At 37.5% G+C, this 21,592-nt stretch overlaps 1 protein-coding gene across 1 annotated transcript in view; it reads left to right on the plus strand.

The window, feature by feature from the left end:
• The window catches only part of SEMA3A (semaphorin 3A), a 167,324-nt gene that overhangs the window by 83,336 nt on the left and 62,396 nt on the right, over positions 1-21,592 (plus strand). Inside the window, exon 5 of the mRNA XM_059817251.1 lies at positions 19,691-19,784. Within this exon, the coding sequence (XP_059673234.1) occupies positions 19,691-19,784 (94 nt within the window). The remainder of the gene's footprint in view (positions 1-19,690; positions 19,785-21,592) is intronic.

Here is a 21,592-nt window from a genome sequence, read left to right on the forward strand (position 1 = left end):
GCCATTTGTGTAAATCAACATTAGTCTCTGTAGCTAAGATTTATTTACAAGCTTGCAAAGGGTTTCATAAGGGGTATGGGGGCACCTACGATACAAACCATGTGTCAAACAACAGAAAACTGCAGAGCAATTGCGCTGTTGTTTTTTCCCTTTACCTGATCCAAGTTTCATTTTCTGTTTGGCTAAGCATCAGTGGTCGTGAAGGTGGTATATCAACAATAGTCATGGGGGTATATTCAATTTAATTATAGCTGGTTGAGGTGCTTAACTTCATTTACTTTTTCTGAATAACAGTTTATTTTATTCTGTTTTAACAAACCTTTCTGTTTATGCATTTCATCATCTTTTGTTATAAGAAACAGGGATCTGGTTTCATTACTCAAGTGTGGGAGTAATGAAAGAGTAAGTCTTCATCGGCCTACTGTTACTATACCTAGGGTCTTTTCCTGGAATACTTACTGAAGAACAAATCCCTTGAAGTCAGCAGAGTTTAGTCTAGATCATGAATTTTGATTCCTAACTAAAAAGCTGTGAAACTCATACCGAATTTAGGACATGGAAAGACTGGGCATCACTTAACATGGAACAAGGCCACAAAGATTCTTCCAGCAGGCATGATATGATAAATGATTCAGACATGAGTACAAGATTTATGTATTCTCTTAAAGATTGGTGGGGATAAATAGAACAGTAATGGGGAAAGTTGACTTTGTTTAACCTCAATCAAGAAAGGGAGAAAGAAAAAGGGAAGTTTGGACAAGGCAGCGGGAGTTTTGATGGTGGAAGAGCTCTCTGCACAACTTAAGCCTTGTCCGTAAGCAAACTTGTGAATGTCTCACTAAGGTAGTGCAAATCCCTGCGCAAGCATTCTTGTTTCAGTTAAAGTAGTATTTCAGGTCTGGTCTTAGCTGCCTGAAAGTAACTGAAAATAAGCTGCTCTTAAACTGAGCTCACTGTGTCGACAATGGAGTGCATGTGTTTACTGGAATCTCATTACATTCAAACATAGTGATACAAGTCTGCAGATTAGTGCTTGCGCTGAAAAGGCTATTTAGCCTTTCAAAGGATTTTGCAGGAAAACAAGCTGGAATACAAGCCCTTTCTGCTTGTCATTTGTAGGTTTGTGAATTTGGCTTTTATTTCTTGGTGCAAATGTGTTTTCATGCAGACATTGAAAAGCCATGACCCACTGTAAAAAGGATTACCTTGAAGGGAGATAGTAAGAATACAGTGTAAAGGATGGTTAATACAGAAATGCTAAATCTCTCTGTGCAAAGATTATAGCACAATAAATTTTTTAATTCAAGGTACCTTCCTGACATTATAAAAACAGCCACATATCAGAACCACAAAATAAAAGTCTTAAAGAGAGGGCTAAAAGAAAATAAAGGAAAATGTCTGTTATTTTTTGTAGAAGAATTATATAGAATCCCTTAAAAATGTGATTTATTTTAACTGACATTGTAGCAAGTAGTTTAGATAACACTTAATGACTTAGATATTACTTTTACAATCAGTATATTTCATGGAGTATTAAAGATAATAAATAAAGAGGTACTTTAAAACAGATAATGGAAGACAGTAAGAAAAGCTGGAGATTTCAGTTACTTACAAAAAGCCTGACATCTTACTCATATGAAGCAGTGACTTACTCTCATGAGCCACATTAGCCATCTGAGTAAGAGGAATCAAATCCTGGTCCAAAATGATTTCTTTGGTGGAAAAAAATAAAAAGAAGAACAGGGTTGTTTTCAGCTATACCTACACCTGCTTTCTTATTTGTTTGTCTGGGTAGTAAGCAGTATGGTCAGAAACAAATCCAGACTTAGCCCTTCTAACTGCCCAAACAGATAAAAGTACCGTCCTTTTGGGCTAACTGGGATTTAAATTACTGCATGAGTTAAACTGGAGCAAAAATGGATTGCATCTTTTTTCATTGGTGGCTTTCTAGTTTTCACTGGTCTTGAGTCAGGAAAATGCCAACGCCATCCTGGCCTGTATCAGAAATGGTGTGGCCAGCAGGAGTAGGGAGGTGATCGTGCCCCTGTACTCGGCTCTGGTGAGGCCGCACCTCGAATCCTGTGTTCAGTTTTGGGCCCCTCACTACAGGAAGGACATTGAGGTGCTGGAGCGTGTCCAGAGAAGGGTGACGAAGCTGGTGAGGGGTCTGGAGCACAAGTCTGATGAGGAGCGGCTGAGGGAACTGGGGTTGTTCAGTCTGGAGAAGAGGAGGCTGAGGGAACACCTTATCGCTCTCTGCAATTACCTGAAAGGAGGTTGTAGCGAGGTGAGTGTTGGTCTTTTCTCCCAAGTGACGAGTGACAGGACAAGGGGAAATGGCCTCAAGTTGCGCCAGGGGAGGTTCAGGCTGGATATTAGGAAAAAATTCTTTACTGAGAGAGTGGTGAAGCATTGGAAGAGGCTGCCCAAGGAAGTGGTGGAGTCACCATCACTGGAGGTGTTCAAGGAATGTGTGGATGTGTCATTGCGGGACATGGTGTAGTGGGCATGGTGGTGTTGAGTTGATGGTTCGGCTTGATGATCTCCCAGGCCTTTTCCAACCTTAGTCATTCTGTGATTCTGTGAAATACCACATTCGCAATAGCTTTTATGGATTTAAGAATACATGATTACATGTTGTGCCTTAACAGGGACCATATTTAAAAACAGGCATAAGTGCTTTCCTTAGTTTCGGACTTAAGATACCAGAAAAACAATTTTATTCTACTCCTGAAATTTAGCTACCTGAATTTGAATTTTCATATTTACATACTTAACTAGCAGAATGTAAATTAGACATCAAAGGCACCATATTTATGGGTGCTTATTGGGATTAGTAACATCAGTCTCATTTTCAGTAAGGTCCTTAAGAACATAAATGCCATTAAAAGTAATTGTATAAGTTTCTTTAAGTAAAGATGGAAGGATGTATAAGAAAATGCAAACAAACTTTTAAAGAAAACATGTCTCCTCAATATTTCCTGAGTCTTTGAATGAAAAAAAATTGAAAGGAAATTGAATATTGTACCTTTGAATAAACATTGAAACTGTTCATAATAATAATAAGATGTAATAATTTCTAATGGACTTCAGTCTTTTCAAGTGCTTTCTAAGAATTTCTAAGAAATGCTTATTTCAAATGAGCATACCTTATTTCAGAATTTGTAATACTGGTCAGTTCCAAATTTTATGTACTACAGGACAAATTCATTACTGACAAAATTGGTGTCTATTAACTATGTCATAGTATAAGTTTTATTCTCATTTTTCAAACTTAAGTTCTAGGAAAATGACTTTTTTTGGTCTTCTACCTGAAAAAAATAAGTAGTCAAATAACCACAATGAGTAGTTCAAGCTTCCCTACCTGCTTTTTTCTCTTTTGGGACCACTACTAAATCACTTGGACTCCTCCAGGCTGACAAGATTGAAATAAATTTTGAAAAAGAGGGTATGAGAAAGAGCAGCAAAATTGACCCAAAGACTTCCTAAAAAGCAGAAGCAATGTTGTTGTAAAAGCCAATACGTTACGCAGGGAAATAAAGGTTGGATGTGAAGGATAGTGCCTGCTGTAAGGAGGATTTTAAATATACTAACCATCTGATAAGAGGTGAGATGAGGAGAGCTATAAAAATAAGCATGAATAACTATGGCTATCATTACATAGACGAAGGAAGGAAACGTAATGCTGAATTTAGTTGCAATAGCTAAATTTTCAAATTATTTCATTAAAAAGAGATTTCAATATTTTTCCAAGATATTTCAATGAAAGGTTGGAGACAAGGGGAAAGAATACGGGAGCTGCATATTTTTTTGAAGTTGCTTTTAAAGCCAAATCTCTCATGCACTGTGATCACTGGCTACTTTTTGATTTCTGTAGAACTAGAATTAGGCTTTATGTGCCAATCTGTCAAATTTGGGCATTAATTACCCATGCATTTATGTGCACACTAAGGTGCTCTTATGAAAAGCAGTCTCAGAACCCCGTTCAGAAGGAACTTATTTCATTGTTTTCAGGGAGATTACTCATATATGTAAAGTAAAGGCAAATCTGAAGTCTTTCTGCATTTAGATGCTTCAAAAGGACAAACTGTTTTTCAGTCTCAGCTCTCCATAGGCAGCACCATAGACAGGACACTCTGAAGAGGAAAGGGAGAGAGATTTGGGGTTTCTTGTAGTGCCAGGGAACACTGGGTCATGAAATGGAGGAAAAATGACAGTGAGAAAGATGAATAGATGGCAACAGGGAAGTATGTTGGAGGATCTGAGACTTTCAGTATTTCACTCTTTCCTGGTATTAGATAATATACTCCCTCTAGACTTAGTTTATAGCCTAATTTGAGGGGGCAGAAGTTACTTTTCCTATTTTTCCTAAACCACCTGAAACAATCAGCTGGTATAGTTACCCAACCTTATCCATTTTCAATGTAGAGAATTATGCATCTTCAGAAATAGTGCTTATCTTTCACACCTGTCATCATATCTGGGATGTTCAGGACCATGAAATAAAAGCAATGAAATAAAATGAGGCAGTCACTCAGAAGCAATGCATTTCAGAAAAGTTCCTGGATATTGATTTACATTTCTCTGAACTAGAAAGAATAAAATTATACAAATTGAATACAAGAAGGGAACTCAGGAAGCAGTATGAAATTTCAGATACAATTTGATTGTACACAAATTGAGGCAAATTATTATCCAGCTATAAACAATCCACACCAGCCTTCAAAAAACTTAAGTACTGCTGTTAAATTTAATTTTAATGTTCAGACTCTTGAAATGTAACAGTGCACACTTTATGTGTTAGAAGCATTTGATGTTCTTCCTTAGACATTGTCATCTAAGACAGTAGATCAAATCTGCACACTGAAAATTATATAAATGGCTAAAAACTAATGTGATGGCAAGGTAGACGTGGTAGAAAGGTAGAAGGGCAGCAGAAAGAAAAAAGCATCTGGACTTTGTAAGATAGAGCAAGTCTGGTCTATTTTACATGCTGTTATTGTTACTTCATTTTCTGTTTGCAGCTTACACTTACTAACTTTCTACCAGGAATCTTCTACTGCCCTTTAACTGCTCTATGTAGGGCTGTATCCTCATCATGGTACAATTTGTAATAAATATGGTTTTAACTTCTTGTATTAGATTAACAGTGCAGAATTTAAAACCTGTGACAAAAATTTGATTAAATGACTTAAAATGAATGACATTTAAGATAGAAAGAGGCCTCTGAATACCAAGAGATAAAATCCAGACAGCAGGAAAATAAGGTTAAACTATTCTATCTGAAGCCATTTCACAAAAAGAAGAGGAAATGTGTGACATATGGTAACAAGTGAGGCACTTGAAGTTGAGTCTAAAAATGTTCAAAAAGACAGCTGTAAGTTTGCATGATTAAAAAGGGAAAGGAAGGATATTATGATACATCAAGAAACAAGGAAGAGTTATGAAACCAGAGGTGGACTTGTCGGCTGTTTGTTTGCTTTTCTTATCCAGTGGTTTCTAATGTTTTTATTCAATTTATCTTCAAATTCAACCTCCACCTCTGTCTTCCGTTCTGTTTCTCCCAGTGACATCAGTGCTGGCTATTAACACAAAAACTGGGTGGATCTTTGAACCTTGAAACGAAATCAAAGAACAATTTAGGGAAAGAGATAATTACGTATCAGCTCTTCTTCCCTCCAATATGTTTAAACAGATTAGATTATTTTAATAAGTGTTGGATGTGATGGGAACATTTTAGAATAATACTGTCACGTGAATCTCCACTGACTGTATTTGAATCATAAAAGTCAGTTTAAAAAAAAAAAAAAACTTACCTCTCTGTATGAAATTGTGTGGTATGCATTATCTGATCTTTATTCTAAGTTAAATGAACTCTTTAATTTTTGTTTATATGATTGTTTAGCTAATTAATATTAAGTTGCTTTAGAGCTGGTAATCTGTGAGAGGGATTTTTTTGCTTCCACTGCTAGTTCTTGTAAAACCAAGCGTCTGTTTGCATATGGCAATTCCTCCATGCATTGGGAATCCGACAGAGGTATTTCCTGGGAATCACAGGGAGACTGAAGGCTAACTGGCCACAAAGACTGATGCACCCTCCCCATCACAAGTGATCCTTACCAATTTTACTTGGCACCTTGCGCGCAGCTTTGCATGCGCTGAGTAAGCTAAGTTACCATTAGCTTTACTAGGATTTGAGGCAGGACTATATGCTTTTGTTTATGGCTCTGGACAAGGCTCAGGAACTCGAACATTAGCTTTTTGCTTTGGCATCGATTTCCTGGCTAAATTACCTACTTTCTCTCTGCCTCATTTCATAAGAACAGTCAAATCTGTTCAGACCAAAGGCTCATTTAGCCCAGTATCTCGGTTCTCACAAGGGCCCATAATGGATGCCAGTGGAAGAGAATAAGAAGGCAAGCATGTAGCAGCGCTTAGCGATATAGTTAGTCTCCCAGGCTCCAGCACTTGTTGTTCAAGGATTTCCTGAACCAGGAGTGGAATCTCTGTGTTTAATGCTTTTCAGTGACTTGGTTTTGATGAATTAGTACTGGCATTTCTTGAGCTCATATATCTTTTAAGTATCCACAACATCCCATGCCATACAAATTGTAACACGTGAGGAACAACCCTTTATTTTGTTTTAAACCTTTTACCTGCCAGTTTCTCATTTTAGAACAAACTGAGAACAGTCGTCTTTTCTTCAGATCTCTTCCAGTGTGCTGTATGCTTTCTAAGTTAGAGGACTGTAACTTCATGCAGTACTGAAAATGAAGGAGTGCCATGCATTTATAGAGGCATAAGGACGCTGTCGGTTTTGTTATTTATTTCTTTCCTTGAAACTCCTAACATCATTACATTTGCTTTTTTGAATACTACCGGGCATTGACCTCATTCATAAAAAATAAAATAAAATTTTAAAAAGGCTATTGTGACTTGAAAATCTTGTTCTTGATCTATAAAATGAGGTACTGTAATAGTGTTTGCAGAATTGCTTTCTGTGGAAAGATACAGAAGGAAACAGTGAACACAGCTTTACACACAGTGCCAGAAAGTCCTTGAAGTAAATACACAAGTTGTTCTGGCTTATTCTAGCTGCCTTCAGTCAGTAATATGAGATTTTATCTCTAACATTGACAAATAAAACATTTTCAGGCAGAAATGTAGTTTTAAAATTCCTGGTTCTTTAATCTATGCAAAAAGTGATGCTGCTTCTGGTCTTTTGAGGCATTAATCAGAGGCCCCTGAAAGATGAGAAGAGAGTGCCATAGACTGAATGGGCTCTGAGGCAGATGCTTAGCCACTGATATGAGAATAAAATGTCAATGCAATTTGACTTCTCTGCTATCACTAACACCTCCTGAAACAGGAAGACAGCTGGGCTATTATATTTCAGATTCCATTTGTAAGTGTTCATTTTAATGCCTGTATACAAAAGAAAAGGAAAGGGGAAAGATACATTTCATTCCCATAGTTTTTCTGTGCATCTCTAAAGGTGCAGTATGGGACTAGCAGACCTTGCTCGCCCTCGTGAGATTTCTCTTACAAGGAAACTCCAGCATCATTGCAGATGTTTGGTCACTTGTCCTACAAGACCATACCTCTGAGTTCTTCCCTTTCCGAGGTACTTACATGTCGACAGGAACCAATTATAGTTGACAAAGTTTCGAAAACTGTCTCCTGTTTCTCACGGGCCTGTAATCAGTGTTCAAATCTTAGGTAAACAAAATTTCACCTATAAAGAAAAGATAAGCTCAGTAGAGTTCAGAAGGTGCCTCAAACAGCACAAACACCTTCTCCTGTTGAAATGTTTACATCCAAGGTGATAGAAAGCTGACCAGCATTATCTTGCAGATGGTTTGAGACGATTTTGATAAATAAATACAAAGGCATGTGTTTTTTCCCTACCAATTAGGTTCAAGTTTTCTGGATCCAGGGCTAACTTACAGTAAGGAAACACTCCAGTTGTCAAACTAAGGCAAGATGGTTTAGAAACAACCCATGACTTAAAAATTGCATTTATATTGTGGATATGCAAAAACCACATGGATCCTTCTGATATTCATCCTGTGTGATAATCTCCGAAACTGACTGACTTCTTTAGTTATATTGGCTTTCACTGGGGTTGCACAAGCATCACAGAGGAGAGAACTCAATTCATTGTCTAAAGGTGGTTTTGTTTATGAATAACAAATTAAAAGGGTGATTTGGCACAGCAGGTGAGATGATTAATATTTCAGGTCTTATTATTTTTGTTTGTGCATGTATGTGTTTTTGTGTAATTATACATTTCAAGGATCAACAGCTAAGTGCGGTTAAACATTTAACATTTATCTGCATAAATGCAAATGAAGCTTGCATTTCAGTCAGATATTCTAAAACAAGTAATCAGTATGGATTAAGAACACACATGATTTTTCTTCTCAGTGTTTATTGCTGTTACTTCAATGATGACAAAAAGCAGAAGGGCAATGGTAGGGATGCGAGATTAGAAGTCGTATATTCGTCAGTTCAAACCTTTTAAATTGATGGAGATGGAGAACAACTGTTTTAATTCATAGTCATTTGGAAGGATTTGCTGTGACCTCGAGTTAACATGTAAACATGGCAAGGGATATGAGAGAGATTCCTCTGGCGTTCACTGAACTTGAGCAGAATCTTTCTTTGACTTCAGTGGGCTCCAGGTTGAAGCTCTGAGAGCAAGGCCTGAGAAGATACACACGAAGGTCTCAGGGATCACAGTCAAATTTGGGATGGCATCACCCTTAGTTGCAGTCTGTAGGGTTTATTGTTACAGTCCTTAACCCTCCCCTGAGCACAGACAGGTCCTGCCTAACTCAATTCATGACCATAACCACTCCATGCTGTGGCTGTGATCTGGCAGTGAGTGATGAAATGGGAAGAAATCTGAATGTCATCTTTCTTTCTCAAAAAAGCTGAATAACTTAATAATTTGGATTCCATTAAAGTTGGCTACAGAAAATTATCACAGAAATCAAGAGAACTTTAAGGAGAACTACTTCTTTCCTGTGAGAGGCTGGTGTGTTTGTAAGTTTGCTTTAGTCAACAAAGTTGATCTGTATTATACTGTACAATACTATACTATATTACGCTACGCTACGCTACACTACACTATACTATGTTCTTACTGGGTAAAATAGCCAGGATTTTGAGCCAAAGTTCCATTAAAGTAAAGGCAGCATTTCTTCTTCAAAAATATGAATATCAGTAATTGAGTTATCTGGTTGTATGCTGATTAGCCCCACCGACACTCTGCATTTCTGCTTACGGGTGTACATATATAGACATATGAGCTGAGTGTATTACATATTTTTGCCAGCTTCGCTGACTCTCTCCCCTTCTGGGGACTCCTGGGTGCTAGAAAAGCAGGCAAGATAGTGAATAAAGAAGTGAATTTTAATGTATTTTTTTCAGTCACCCTGAATCAAAAACACTTAAATCCATCTGTTTCTGTGTCAGCAAAGTTTTTGTTGTACTGGGAAAAGAATATCAAACATTCTTGACTTCTTTAATAAAAAACCCCAACCCGTATGAGAAATGCATTGCTCTTAAACACAGTGCCATGAGGAATAATTGCAACTTGTCACAGAGAGAGGTTATAATTATGTCTACTGTTAGTTATGTCTCCATGTGCACAGTAGAAGTTAGCTTTTCAAATGTATTGTTCTCTAATGCAATACCAGTTATTAACATGTTGAGGATATTATTTTTTGCTAATGAAGAAAAATAAAATGAGGCTGCAGAAGGGCTGCGTGGTGTCACACTGAAAGCAAGCGGAGGGAACAAAGACGAAAGAGAAGTGCAGAGATTTCAAATCTAAGCTTTGTCTCAGGAAAAGAAAAATTGCCCAAAGGGTCAGATTTTCAGCTTCTGTATTCCAGACCTTGTTTATGTTTGTTTTAAAATCTGAATACATATCAAACACTGGGCTAGACCTGACACTTTACAGGCTTCTCTGAGTGAAATGTTGCAGATCGATTGAGGTATCTTAGAGAAAAAAGCAAAGCTTAATAGTTGTTACAGTAGTTGCTGCGGGTATAATTCTCTGTCCCTTCTTTGTTACTTGCACAAATTCTCTGAAAGCATTCTCAGTAGGTCTTATTTTAGGGAAAAAGAGTTCATAATATTTTTCTAGGCTTGCTCCATATTCTGTCACTCATTTAGAGTCAGATTTTGGAAAAATTTAGTTAGAACGTGTGCTCATATTAGAATTTTTTCCACGCTAGGAACTAAAAAGCAGATAGGCTAAAAAGCAAGGCAGACATATGCCTAAATTTTCAGGAGTGACTAACAGTTTAACGTATCAGAATTTTAAATTGCCCAAGAAGGTATTCCGTGAAAATCAGAGCCCTTGAGCAAGTCCTAAATTGGGTGCCCAACTCAGGAGCATGCAAAATCACTTGGGAAATTAGAAAATCTTGGCCATATGCTTATATGTTACCTCCACTTGACTAAGTCCTTTCTATATGTTGCTTCCCCAATTTGCAGTCGTTTTTGTGTTGTAAATAAGATACCCTTGACTCAGACATGAAAGTTCCCCAGGAAAACTGGAGAACCTTTCTCTTGTTAAACAACACCCTAATTATAGAAGCAATTTTACAAACAATCCCCTGGGGGAAGCATTTTCGTTCTCATCAGGAAGGCTCTTGAATAAAATAACACCTTTGCTAACTTCATTTATTTACAACAGGACACAAGACTGAGACTGGGTTAGATTTATTGCCATTACATCACTGATGCTCAGTAATTCATAAAACATTGGGTCTAAGAGTTAGCACTGCTGTTATTTCCTCTGATGCCTGACCTCACCACAGTCTAATAACATACAGGAAATCCAGAAGACAAAGAGGGAAAGCAGTGGTCTTGAATGCTAAAAATAACCATAGAAAACTAGTACAATCGTGTAATAGAGTATGGCCCAATAATTTATTTAACATAATAGTAGAATCTGCTAAAGCAATTAGAATCTGTTCCAAATGTTTTTAATGGAAAATATGTTGGGGGTAAGAATAAGAACACGTAAAGAATTGAGACTTTTAGGTTATGTAGTTCAGTTACGTGTACTGGGTTTAGGTTTGTATATCTTATTGCTTACATATGCAGACCACTTAATAACTTGACTAGAACAGACAGTCATTGTGTGGTGGTTATATTTCCAGAGGTCATCCTATATGAGCCAGACGGTGATCTTAGGTGATGTATTACACTTGACAACCCAGAAAGTTGCAATACAAAGGCATTTTAATTCTCGGTGTCCTCTGAGAATTGTTCAATATCCTTGATGGTATCTAGTGTCTGGTATGCCATTGGAATGACATTTTTGGTGTCTTTACTAATCAGTCAAGGTTAACATGTCATTCATGTTAACTGTGTGTTTGGTTTGTTTTGGTTCGGGGTTTTTTTTTCTAATCACTCTGTATTTGCAGGTTTTACTAAAGGGATAAGTAGTATAACGACACTATAATGAAATTCCTTGATATTTTTCATGTCTGCTGATTTATTTGTGTTATCCAGAATCAGAACAATATTTTACCCAAAAATTAAATTTAGGCAGTGCTTTAAAATTGGTGCAAATAGGTACATGACATCACTAAAAAAACCCTACAAAACCCCCCAAATAACTGTTGTGTGAAAATCAGATAAGTCTGGTGTCTTTAGCTTGTGAAATATTGCAAAACAAAGTTCACAAACATATACTTCTTTTTGAACAGCTGCTCAGTTTGACTGTGCCTGCCCTCCTTTTATTTACATATGTTGCACAGTTACTTGAAAGAGGCTATTCTTCATATAAATACCAATATTAGTATGCAAACTGGCATGTTCAGGTGTGAACAAGTCTTCACTGTTTGACATTGACACTTGGTTTGTCTTCCAATCAGAAGCAGAAGCACTTACAGATCATAAACTAGGAATAATGAATAGATTAAACCAGCTGTTCCTGAACAGCCCATTTGGCTATGTTTTCCCTTTCATTAAATTCATTGAATTATAATGATGTCGTTAGATAGATAGATAGATAGGCAGGTAGATAGATAGATATGAAACATTTCCCTTTTTGCAAAGGTTTATGGTAACTTAATAACTACTAAATCATTTAATTTCAGAAGAAAGCAGAAAAATGTGGGACTTTTGATACTTGACTGAAAGAGAGCTATTGAGGGGGTTGAGTTGTCCATATTCAACTTAGTCTAGGGAGACAAGTTTTCAAAACTTGTGCTTACCAGAGTTGTCTACTGCATCTTAAGGCATCTTCTGAACATCGTAAGCCAGGAAAGCTTTCCAGCAGGAGTGACATATAGGGATAAAAGGAGAAACAGAAATCAAGAGCTCTGTTTTCTTTTCTTTAATCTACAGAATGAAGCATGGAGCTGGATGTCATCTCAACAGCTCTTTTATCTCAACATTAAAAATAAGATTTTCAGGTACCAAAATTTCAGTGAATATCTACAAGTAGAGTGGCTCAGTGGAAAGAGTATTTTCTGGGTCTGAAAAAGAGGACCTAGATTAATGCAGAGACTGCTTGAGAGGTCTTGCAGTGTTCAGGAAGTTGGGCAAGCTGCCTGATGGCAGGCACAGAGAGGTGGGCAGATCTGCTTAGGAGCTTATGATCAGTTTTGCAGGTAAATGCTCTTCAATAAAGTTCCTTCTCCATCCCCTTTAGCACAGCACAGCAGCCCAAGAGAGTTTCAGTTCCAGGTCCTACAGAAGATGGACACCTTTCTTTGGGAACAGCATTTTACTGAAGATGTGTGACTTAGAGTGATTTCCCACAGGATTTTAAAACTGGTTTCCCATAACTCAATTCTGCTAAGCCTCAAGTTGGAAAACCAAAACATAATAAAGGTGTTGCAGAGCCCAGTATCCCCCAAATGTGTGCAGGTAAAAACCCTATAGCATATGGAGCCTGAATACTAAAAGTCAGAAGCCCATTGTGTGTATTTCTTTTCTTTTTTCTTTCTTTTTTCTTTTTTTTTTTAATAATTAATGATTTAAAACAGTTGCATTATTGCTTCAATCACTTTTCACCTCTTTCCCCAATGGTTACCACTTGCCTCAACATTTACATTTGTTTTAATATTTGTATTTTTTGCGTAATTTCTCACATTATATTTATTTGCACTTGCACTTTTTTAAAAATAAAGCATTCCATGGGGATGACTTTAATAAAAGTTTCTTATTAAAAGTTCCATAACAGCTTGATTCCCAAACCTGAAACCAAAGTCCTCATATTTAACAGTTTTCATGACTCAATAGATTAAGTGTGAAATAGGAAATATAATAACAATAACAACATAGCCATATCCTGCACAGTTGTTCCACTTAAAATTATTCTTGAAAAGTAACACAATTCATAAATAAATCATTTCTCATAGAGTGAAATGTACTTAAAAGACTCTGTGAAATATCCTTGATATAGTCATAAAATGTGTGCATAGAAAGTTGTATTGGGCAAAAGGAAAATCAAAAATTCACTGAAATTATTATATTGGAGGGGAGAAAAAGAAAAGACCCCAAACCGCAAAACCATCAGCGTCCGTTTTCAAAGTCAGATGTCTCCAATCAGCTGCCTCAGTAGTGTTCATTTCAGAAAGACTCTTAGCTCAGACCTAAATTCTTGTGAAACTTCCTCTATGGTCAGTGAAGAGAGATCTTGCCCTTGGGAACTGCAGTTCTGAGTTGGTCTGACTCGTCATTCAGAGGAACCTGTTGCTTTCTGCTGACTGTGATGAGGGCAGCAAATTTAGCCACCCCAGTTAATACCTCTATTTAGAGGGGATAAATCCAAATCTTAACATGTCCGAAAGTTCTTCTCTGAATGGGAAGTGGGGCTTTCCTTTTGTTATCACCAACACTGAATAACAATACAGAGCACACAATATTTCAGTGCCAGCAACTTCTGACTCAGTTAGGAGACATTACTATTGGCCTTACAGTCCTGCAAATGGATACTCCTTCCCAGTGCAATGTCCTACTACAGGCACTCCACTCTGGCCATCTTTTGGGGTTATTTTTTCTGGGGTTTTGGGGTGTTTTTTTGGTTCCCCCGCCCGCCTCATAATCTATTTGTCTTATAAAATGCTTCATAGTAGCACAAGAGTTTGTGAGAACAGCAAGGGAAACGCTAGCATCAATAAAGCTCACAGCTGTGGCCAACTCTACCTTTTTTATTAAAAAAAGGATGTGTTAGTTCCTAAGGCTCTTGGCATCTTGAATATTTCTGGGCCATCCCATGTTATTGTTCGGCAGCTTGTTGTGGAGATCAGCTAGCCCCTGGAAGATACCCTGGAGATGTGCTCCTATTTATGGTTTGGGGGTTACAAGAGCAAGGATATGAGTTCCTTCAATTGCAGTAGAACAGCTGGGGAGCATCACTGCTGTCAAATCTCTTTATGTCTTCCATGCTTTATAGTTTAAACCAGCAACACCTTCTTAGTAGCTGTACACACTTCGTCAACACAGCCTTTTCAGATCAATTGCTTGCACTGCATCGATTCATTATTGACAGGCAGCAGTTTCACTGCGTTAGGCTCTGCAACCCGGGATGGTTTGTGTGTGAATTGCCAGAAAAGTTTCAGGAAAAAAATCACTCTGAAACTCAGCAGTCACTGCTGTCCATTCTGGTAGGTTAGCTCTTCCCCACTAACCACATGTTTTCTCACAAGCCAGAAATAGTAATAAACTGGGAAAGATTTTTTTTTATTATTTTTTTTTACCAGAAACTAGTGTATGCTTTCATCTTTCTTGTTCTTGTTTTGTTGAGACAGTTCTGGATGGGCTAGCTGCTGACAGAGATCCAAAAAACGGTTTAGAAAGTTGTCATAACAGGTGTACACACATATATATGTATATGTGGATATACAGTTGGTATATACATGTATATATACCATTATAGCGTATTGGTACACTGGCTGACTGAAGCTATCCAATAGCAAGTTATGAAATAAGTCTTGTCAAATATCAGTGTCTTGTCACCACTCAGTATCATGATATGGGGCATTATTTCAGCCACATTTTAGCTGTTTGAAAGTGAATCTCTAGAGTCTTGAAATGGCAGATCATCGGGCTAAAGAAAGGGAATCACAATAACTTTTATGCTCATTTCCGTGACTGTAATCCCTTCTGGCTGAGTCTTACTATCTATCATGCTATGTGCTACATGAAAATGTGTTTTAAGGAACCAGAAGCATAATCTCCCACCATGCAAAGCATTTACTAGGTGAAACAATTCATGCCATACCATGAGCCAGCAGCTGTGTGACTGTAACTTCAGATTACAGTCAGTTGTTGTCACTATGAGTTTGTAGAATTTCAAGACCTAAACAATCTCTCATTTTCAGTAGTTTCATTATGGATTATAGAGAAGCATCAATGAGATGTAAACCTAGAGTTTAATAACCCAGCACCAACTGAATAAAATATGCTACAGCAAGGTTTTTAGGTATGAGGATCCTTAAAGAGGTTTGAAGTACATTGTAATGTCCTTTTGGGCTGCCAGTGCAACTAAAGAAGGGTTTTGGACAATAAATTGGGCTTGTTGTTGAGTTACAGAGGCCTTTCTTTGAATATCTTTTTTTTTCTTTTTGTATTTCTAGAGAATTCCCTCCAGCCTGGCAAGCTTGCTTTGTCATGAATTCCTGTCCTTGATAATATAATAGCCCTCACAAAACTTTGAAACAGTGAGCATTTGGTGAATACACAGGTTTTCTTGCTGTTTATGGCTAAGTTATTTGCTGCCTCACCGCAGTATCATTCTTTGCATTCAATTAACTGTAAAACCCAAGAGGCAGCAAAATTATAAACTGATCAGAATTTTTTCTGAGAGTAAAAATAATGTGCATTCTTTCCAGCTAAAAGCTCTTGGCTGTACTGTGCAAGAGAAGGCCATGCTCACACAGTCCGAAGTCCTCCTAAGCCTCCAAGCAGAGCCTTGGTCTTTGCTAGCTCCAGGCAGACTGATTTTGGCCCTGCGTCATTACCCAAGAGCTGCCCTCACTTCCTCTGCTGCCTCCACACAGGTTTTCAAGTGTGATTTAGGTGGACAGGACGTATTACTCCGGGAGCATAGCCTGAGTTTCTAGTTTGATGCAGAGGCTAACTGTCTGGAAAATGATCAAGCACACCTTTTATAAAAAATCAAGAGATGAAATTTTACCCTCCAATATTGACATTGACTTCTCATCTCATCTCTTGCTGTTATAGCAACTCAGGGCAGAATTTGGGTGCAAATGCCACAGACCAGTGACTAGTACGATCAAGTACCTGTCATTAGTCATATTGCTTTCTAGGCTTTTAAAATGGGGGTGGAGAAGTACATAGAAAAGGGTTTATTCCTTTGTTGCCTGTATTTATTGTTTGTAGATAGAGGTAGTTTGACTTCAGCACCCAAAAAGCTATTTGGGCAAGTTGCCCTATTTGTGACAGGTTAGACAGCATGTTAGACAAATAGTTGCCCTATTTGTGGCAGGTTAGATAGCATGTTTATCAAAACTCCTTGGGGCCTCAGACATGATACATTTATTTGGCACTTAACAGTGATATATTTATTGTCATTATTACTTGCCCATACATTTGGAAACTTACAGTACATGTCTCTACATTGCATTTTAACCGAAATATGAAAACACTGTGGGATTTCCCTGTCACGCCTCTTATTTCAAATGTTTTATTCCACAAACATAAAGAGAAGGGTTGATCATCTCTGACTTATGCTGACCCAGTTCTCCACTCTTTCTTGCATGCTACACACCAATATCAGTAGAGTTACAGTGACATAAACCAGAAGAATACAGTAAAAAAATCAGATCCTTCCTACACCAAATCACTTTCCACATCTGTTTCCTATTTGCCTTATAATGACACATGGGATTATCTTGGGAATATATTCTGCTTTAACTGTCATGCCACTGACTTTATAGCCTTATCAAATATCCATTGGTGTGCAGGTTGAACAATCATCATCTACTAAGAAGAAATCCCAAGAAAACGTAGATTGATAATAACATTTTTCAATAACGGCTTGTAGCATTAGTGCCATTTTCTATTATTGTAGTCGGTGTCTAGCACTCTCCTTAATTTACCACTTTTATTTATTGTGCAAGATCTAGGTATGGACCCTACAGCAGAATTTCAAAAACAGTTTTCTTTTTCATTATTTATTCATTTCTGGTTAGAAGGAGCAAAGTCAGAAAATTAGATAGAAGCAAGGAATGTGTCTGGACTATTAAGAAATAGAAAGAAAGACAAAGGGAAAGAAAGAAATTTAATACTGTGCAAGATATTACACATACAGGATGACTGTATAAACATAATCAGGCAGGCTATATCTACAAGAACATGCCTTAGGAGTTTCAGCTTGAATTCTGGGATCGCACGTCACGAAGTTGTTTCCAAACTTTTTATCTTACAGTGCAGTAAGCCCCTCCAGATAGACCATTCTTCTAACAGTCCATTTTCCCTTCACCTTTTTCTCCAGTAAATGGAGTGAAATGTGAAGTCCTTCTGATGTTCCTTTGAAAATATGTAATACACACACAGAGATATATGTTTGCATGATGTAATGAAACAAGCCTGTAATAAAAGCTATAGCCTGTGACCCACTTACAGAAACATGGACTCAATAGGTTTAAAATGATACCATTTGGAAGTATGTTTGGTCACTGGCCTGGCCCACGCTTGGATTCAGTATGGATGAGCAAGATGGGGAAGGCAGGATGCCAGGGAGAGAGCTGCTTCCAAATGCTTGAATTCACTGCTCGTGAGAAAGACATCAGCTATTTGCCTGAATGATCTTCACATTAAAAAAACATTACCAAAGCAATTGCTGAATAAAATTTGAGTTGTTGATATTTTTTTGCATCCTCCACAGCATTGTGGAGTGCCAAGTCTCCAGCACTGAGGAGCATTGCCCTTGAGGGTGAAAGTATTGTGTACAATTTTGAGACTTTTACTTGGGAGCACAGGACAATGTAAGACTGGAGTTTACACACTAGTTAAACTTTCATTAAGTCCTAGCCTGAGACTTAGTCTGCAGAAGTGAAGCTGAACAGGCAGCTTAGGAACAGCCTATAACTGCTTGAAGGATAGTTACAATGGACGCTTTTGCCATCTCTTTGCATCTTTGCCATCATTGCAGATGATATAATAAGGACAAAAAGACACAAGTTGTTCCTTAGAAGGTTCAGTTTAGAAAAAAATTCTTCTCTAAGAGGGCAATGGAAGTTGCCCAGAAAGGTTATAAAATTTCATGACTTGGCAAGACAAAACCAAAACTGACCATACCCTGTGTTGACAATAGTCTTCTTTCAAGTCCTCCTGGACTTAATGATATCTAGAGAGCCCTTCCAGCCAGCAGCTCTATGATTCTGTGTTTGGAAAGGGATGATAAGAATAAGAAAAGGGGGCTTGAGATAGTCCATGAAAACAGTAAGTGCTTGAGAACCAAGGTGAAGAGCTGATCTGTTATGAAATAAATAGGGGAAAATATTGTAACATCTTCTCAGTTGCTTTCTACTATCAACATACATATTTTAGACATATATTCTGATATTTATTTTTTGTTTATTTTCTTAAAACAGATGACTGATCTCTGATTAGTCAGTAAGAAAAAAAGAGGCTGTATCAAGCTATAGTTCCTATTACAGCCTAAGCTACTTAGTCCTGCATATATTGGTTAAAGGAAGTCCTTCCACATCTACCCGGTAGAGAATTTTTAGATATAAGCAACTGAGAACTGGGTGCAAAGGCCTAAGTAACCAGAGAAGCTGTTGGGGGTAGGGATTGTCCCAGCTTTGGGGGTCCTTGACTTAGTTAGGTATCAATGCAAATTAACCACTGTGCAGGTGGGAAATGGAAATTTCAGTTTTTGGTGTGGCCTCCACAAATCTTCCGTCAATGTAGAAGTCTACTGTGCAAAAAGCATCTATTCTTCTGGTTTTACCCTCAATGCAAAACATAAAATAAACACACTATTTAAATTGTTTGGCAAATTTGGTCCCCCCGTTAAAGTAAATCAATGTACTGAAAAGCCCATTGCTTTGGATTTACTGACCTTGATTTGAGTTAGTGTTGACTGAGGCCCTTTTTAATCTTGGTTTAAATCCCCATATGCTTGCCCTCAGCCTGTATATTTTAAAAGTTTCGTTGCATAGTACTGAAAAATAAAAAAAAGTTCTCCTGATGCAGTTAAAATTGAATTTGAGGATGTATGACATAGTAAGTCACTAAATACTCAAGTTAGGAAAAGCAGGATTTAGGATTGTATTATGCACTATTCTACACTTGAAGGATATTTTAGAAAAGTGTAGTCAGTGAAAAATATTTTGTCTTTTTTCAGAAAAAAGTTTCAAATTCCACCTTCTTCAGTTACTAGTACTCAGACATATTCTCAGTGAAAGCAGAAACAATTCAATGAAGCTATGCAAATTATATCTGAAGTAGAACAGATGAGACACAAACTGTGCATGTGTATTTGTGCTTTTGACTAGCCTTCAGCGCAATACTGATTAGAAGGTGGGCACTTTTGCCAGATCCTCACCTAGCATAATTTGACTTCCCAGAAGCCACAAAACCCAGTAGGAATCATATACACTGCACTCTGTTTAGTTCAACTTATATTTAGTGTTCTTTCATAAAATAACATTGCTTTTTTTTCTTTTTTCCCACTCCACAGGACAACATTTTTAGAATGGAAGATTCACATTTTGAAAATGGCCGAGGGAAAAGCCCTTATGATCCTAAACTGCTGACAGCTTCTCTTTTAGTCGGTAGGTGCCACAATACAAGTTCAATGAGACATGCATTCACTGTGAATAAATGCAAATCTTCCACTTTTTTTCTCCTTGCAGTGTCTATGATAGGGCTTTGTTTTATGAATTTTACTTCCAGGCTAAAGTCATTCTGGTTTCATTTTTAATACAGTTGACCCAGGTGTCTTGAGAAACAAGGTGTGTATAAACCAAGAATCAAGTATCACAAGAACCGCTTTATACCTCTCTTAAAACCTTGATTCTGCAGTGTTTCTCCTCCCCAGAGTAGGTGACTCTGGAGGTATTTTATTTGTCCAGTTTACATACAGGCTGGCCTCACTGACGGTCGCACCAGCACAGCTGAGAGCAAAGTGAGAGCAGGAATAAGTAATTTCTTACATCAGTTTTACTGTCAAGGAAGGTCTATCATGTACCTGCATGTGAGCTGGAGATACGCAAACATTCACAGGTCTGGGCCTTAAGATGATGTTTCAGCTGAAGGGATCTATCGGGCAGTGAATACAATTAAATTCCTGGCCAGAAGAGAGAGATTTCAATAAACTAAGTATTTTTGAATTAGTAATACTTAATTGCATGGAATATGTAAGTATAGAGCACCTGGACTGTGTTAATCTAACGGAACTAATCCAATTGATTTAATTTATCTGATTGACTTATCTAATTGTATTAATTGTGTTCATTGTTCTTCCTGCTACTTTACGAAAAAGGCAAAAAGATGTTTTGTAAGAAGAAATTAAGAGTAAAACAAATTAGATTCTTTCAGTAACAACTCACTCAGGTGTAGCCACTTTATGCTTAGTATGTAACTTTCTGGCAATTTATTACAACTTCAAATCCAAGGGACAACAATAGTTTCAGAAGGCTGCAGATTCTCTTATCTCAGAAGTCTTTGGGAAATGACACATAACCAGATACACTGCCTTCTCCAGGACTTTGTCCATATTGCTAGTCTAGGATCTTGCCTACCAGCTACCCTTATTATATTTACATTACATTTAAAAATAAAGCTATTCAAAATAGACAGCAACAAAAATTTAGTCTTGAGTGTGCCTCATTTCCTGATCTTCGAAGCCCCTAATGATCACAGGTGATGAGCTACCCTGGGGACACACACTTTTTAACAGGAAAAACAAGAAAGACGTCCACATCTTGCTCCAACTTGCACCCTGTACAAACAGAAAGGAAAAAAAATGTGTGTGTAAAAGGCCAGTGTATAAATTAGTGCCTGGAGCAACTTGAATTTGTGGCAGAGCTACTCTCAAGGGAATGGTTTTACTATTTGCTTTAATATACAATAAAGAAAGAGAATGATGACAAGCCAGTATTACATGGTATACCCGGTATGCAACTGCACAAAGTCAACAGCGTCTAGCTTTTCACATTCCTTTTTTTTTTTCACTCAGTCCAGCACAAATATGATTATCTTATTTCCCTTGGCTTAGATTTCATGTCTTTAAAACATCTTTGCTTTCTTGAGCCCTCTCCCTATCACTATAATTTTCACTCCATGTATTTTTTTTTCCTAATGAACAGTAGACTGAGCATGATATTTTGTTTTGAATCAGGCTTCTATTAGAGCCATAGGTGTATTAGCACTATAGAAAATGGCACAAATTCAACATTCAAAGCCAGTGACTAATCTCTACTTCAGTGACTTATACAAAACTCAGAGTGAAGCTAAAATTGACATTCCTGCATCCTGAACATGAACTTTTCTTCTCTGCCTCCTCATAGCTACCGCACAGTCATATTGTGTTACTGATTATAATGTTGCATTTACTTCAATCCTTTATTGCAGAGGTTTC

The sequence above is a fragment of the Gavia stellata genome, chromosome 4, assembly GCF_030936135.1.
Source record: "Gavia stellata isolate bGavSte3 chromosome 4, bGavSte3.hap2, whole genome shotgun sequence".
NCBI lineage: Eukaryota > Metazoa > Chordata > Aves > Gaviiformes > Gaviidae > Gavia > Gavia stellata.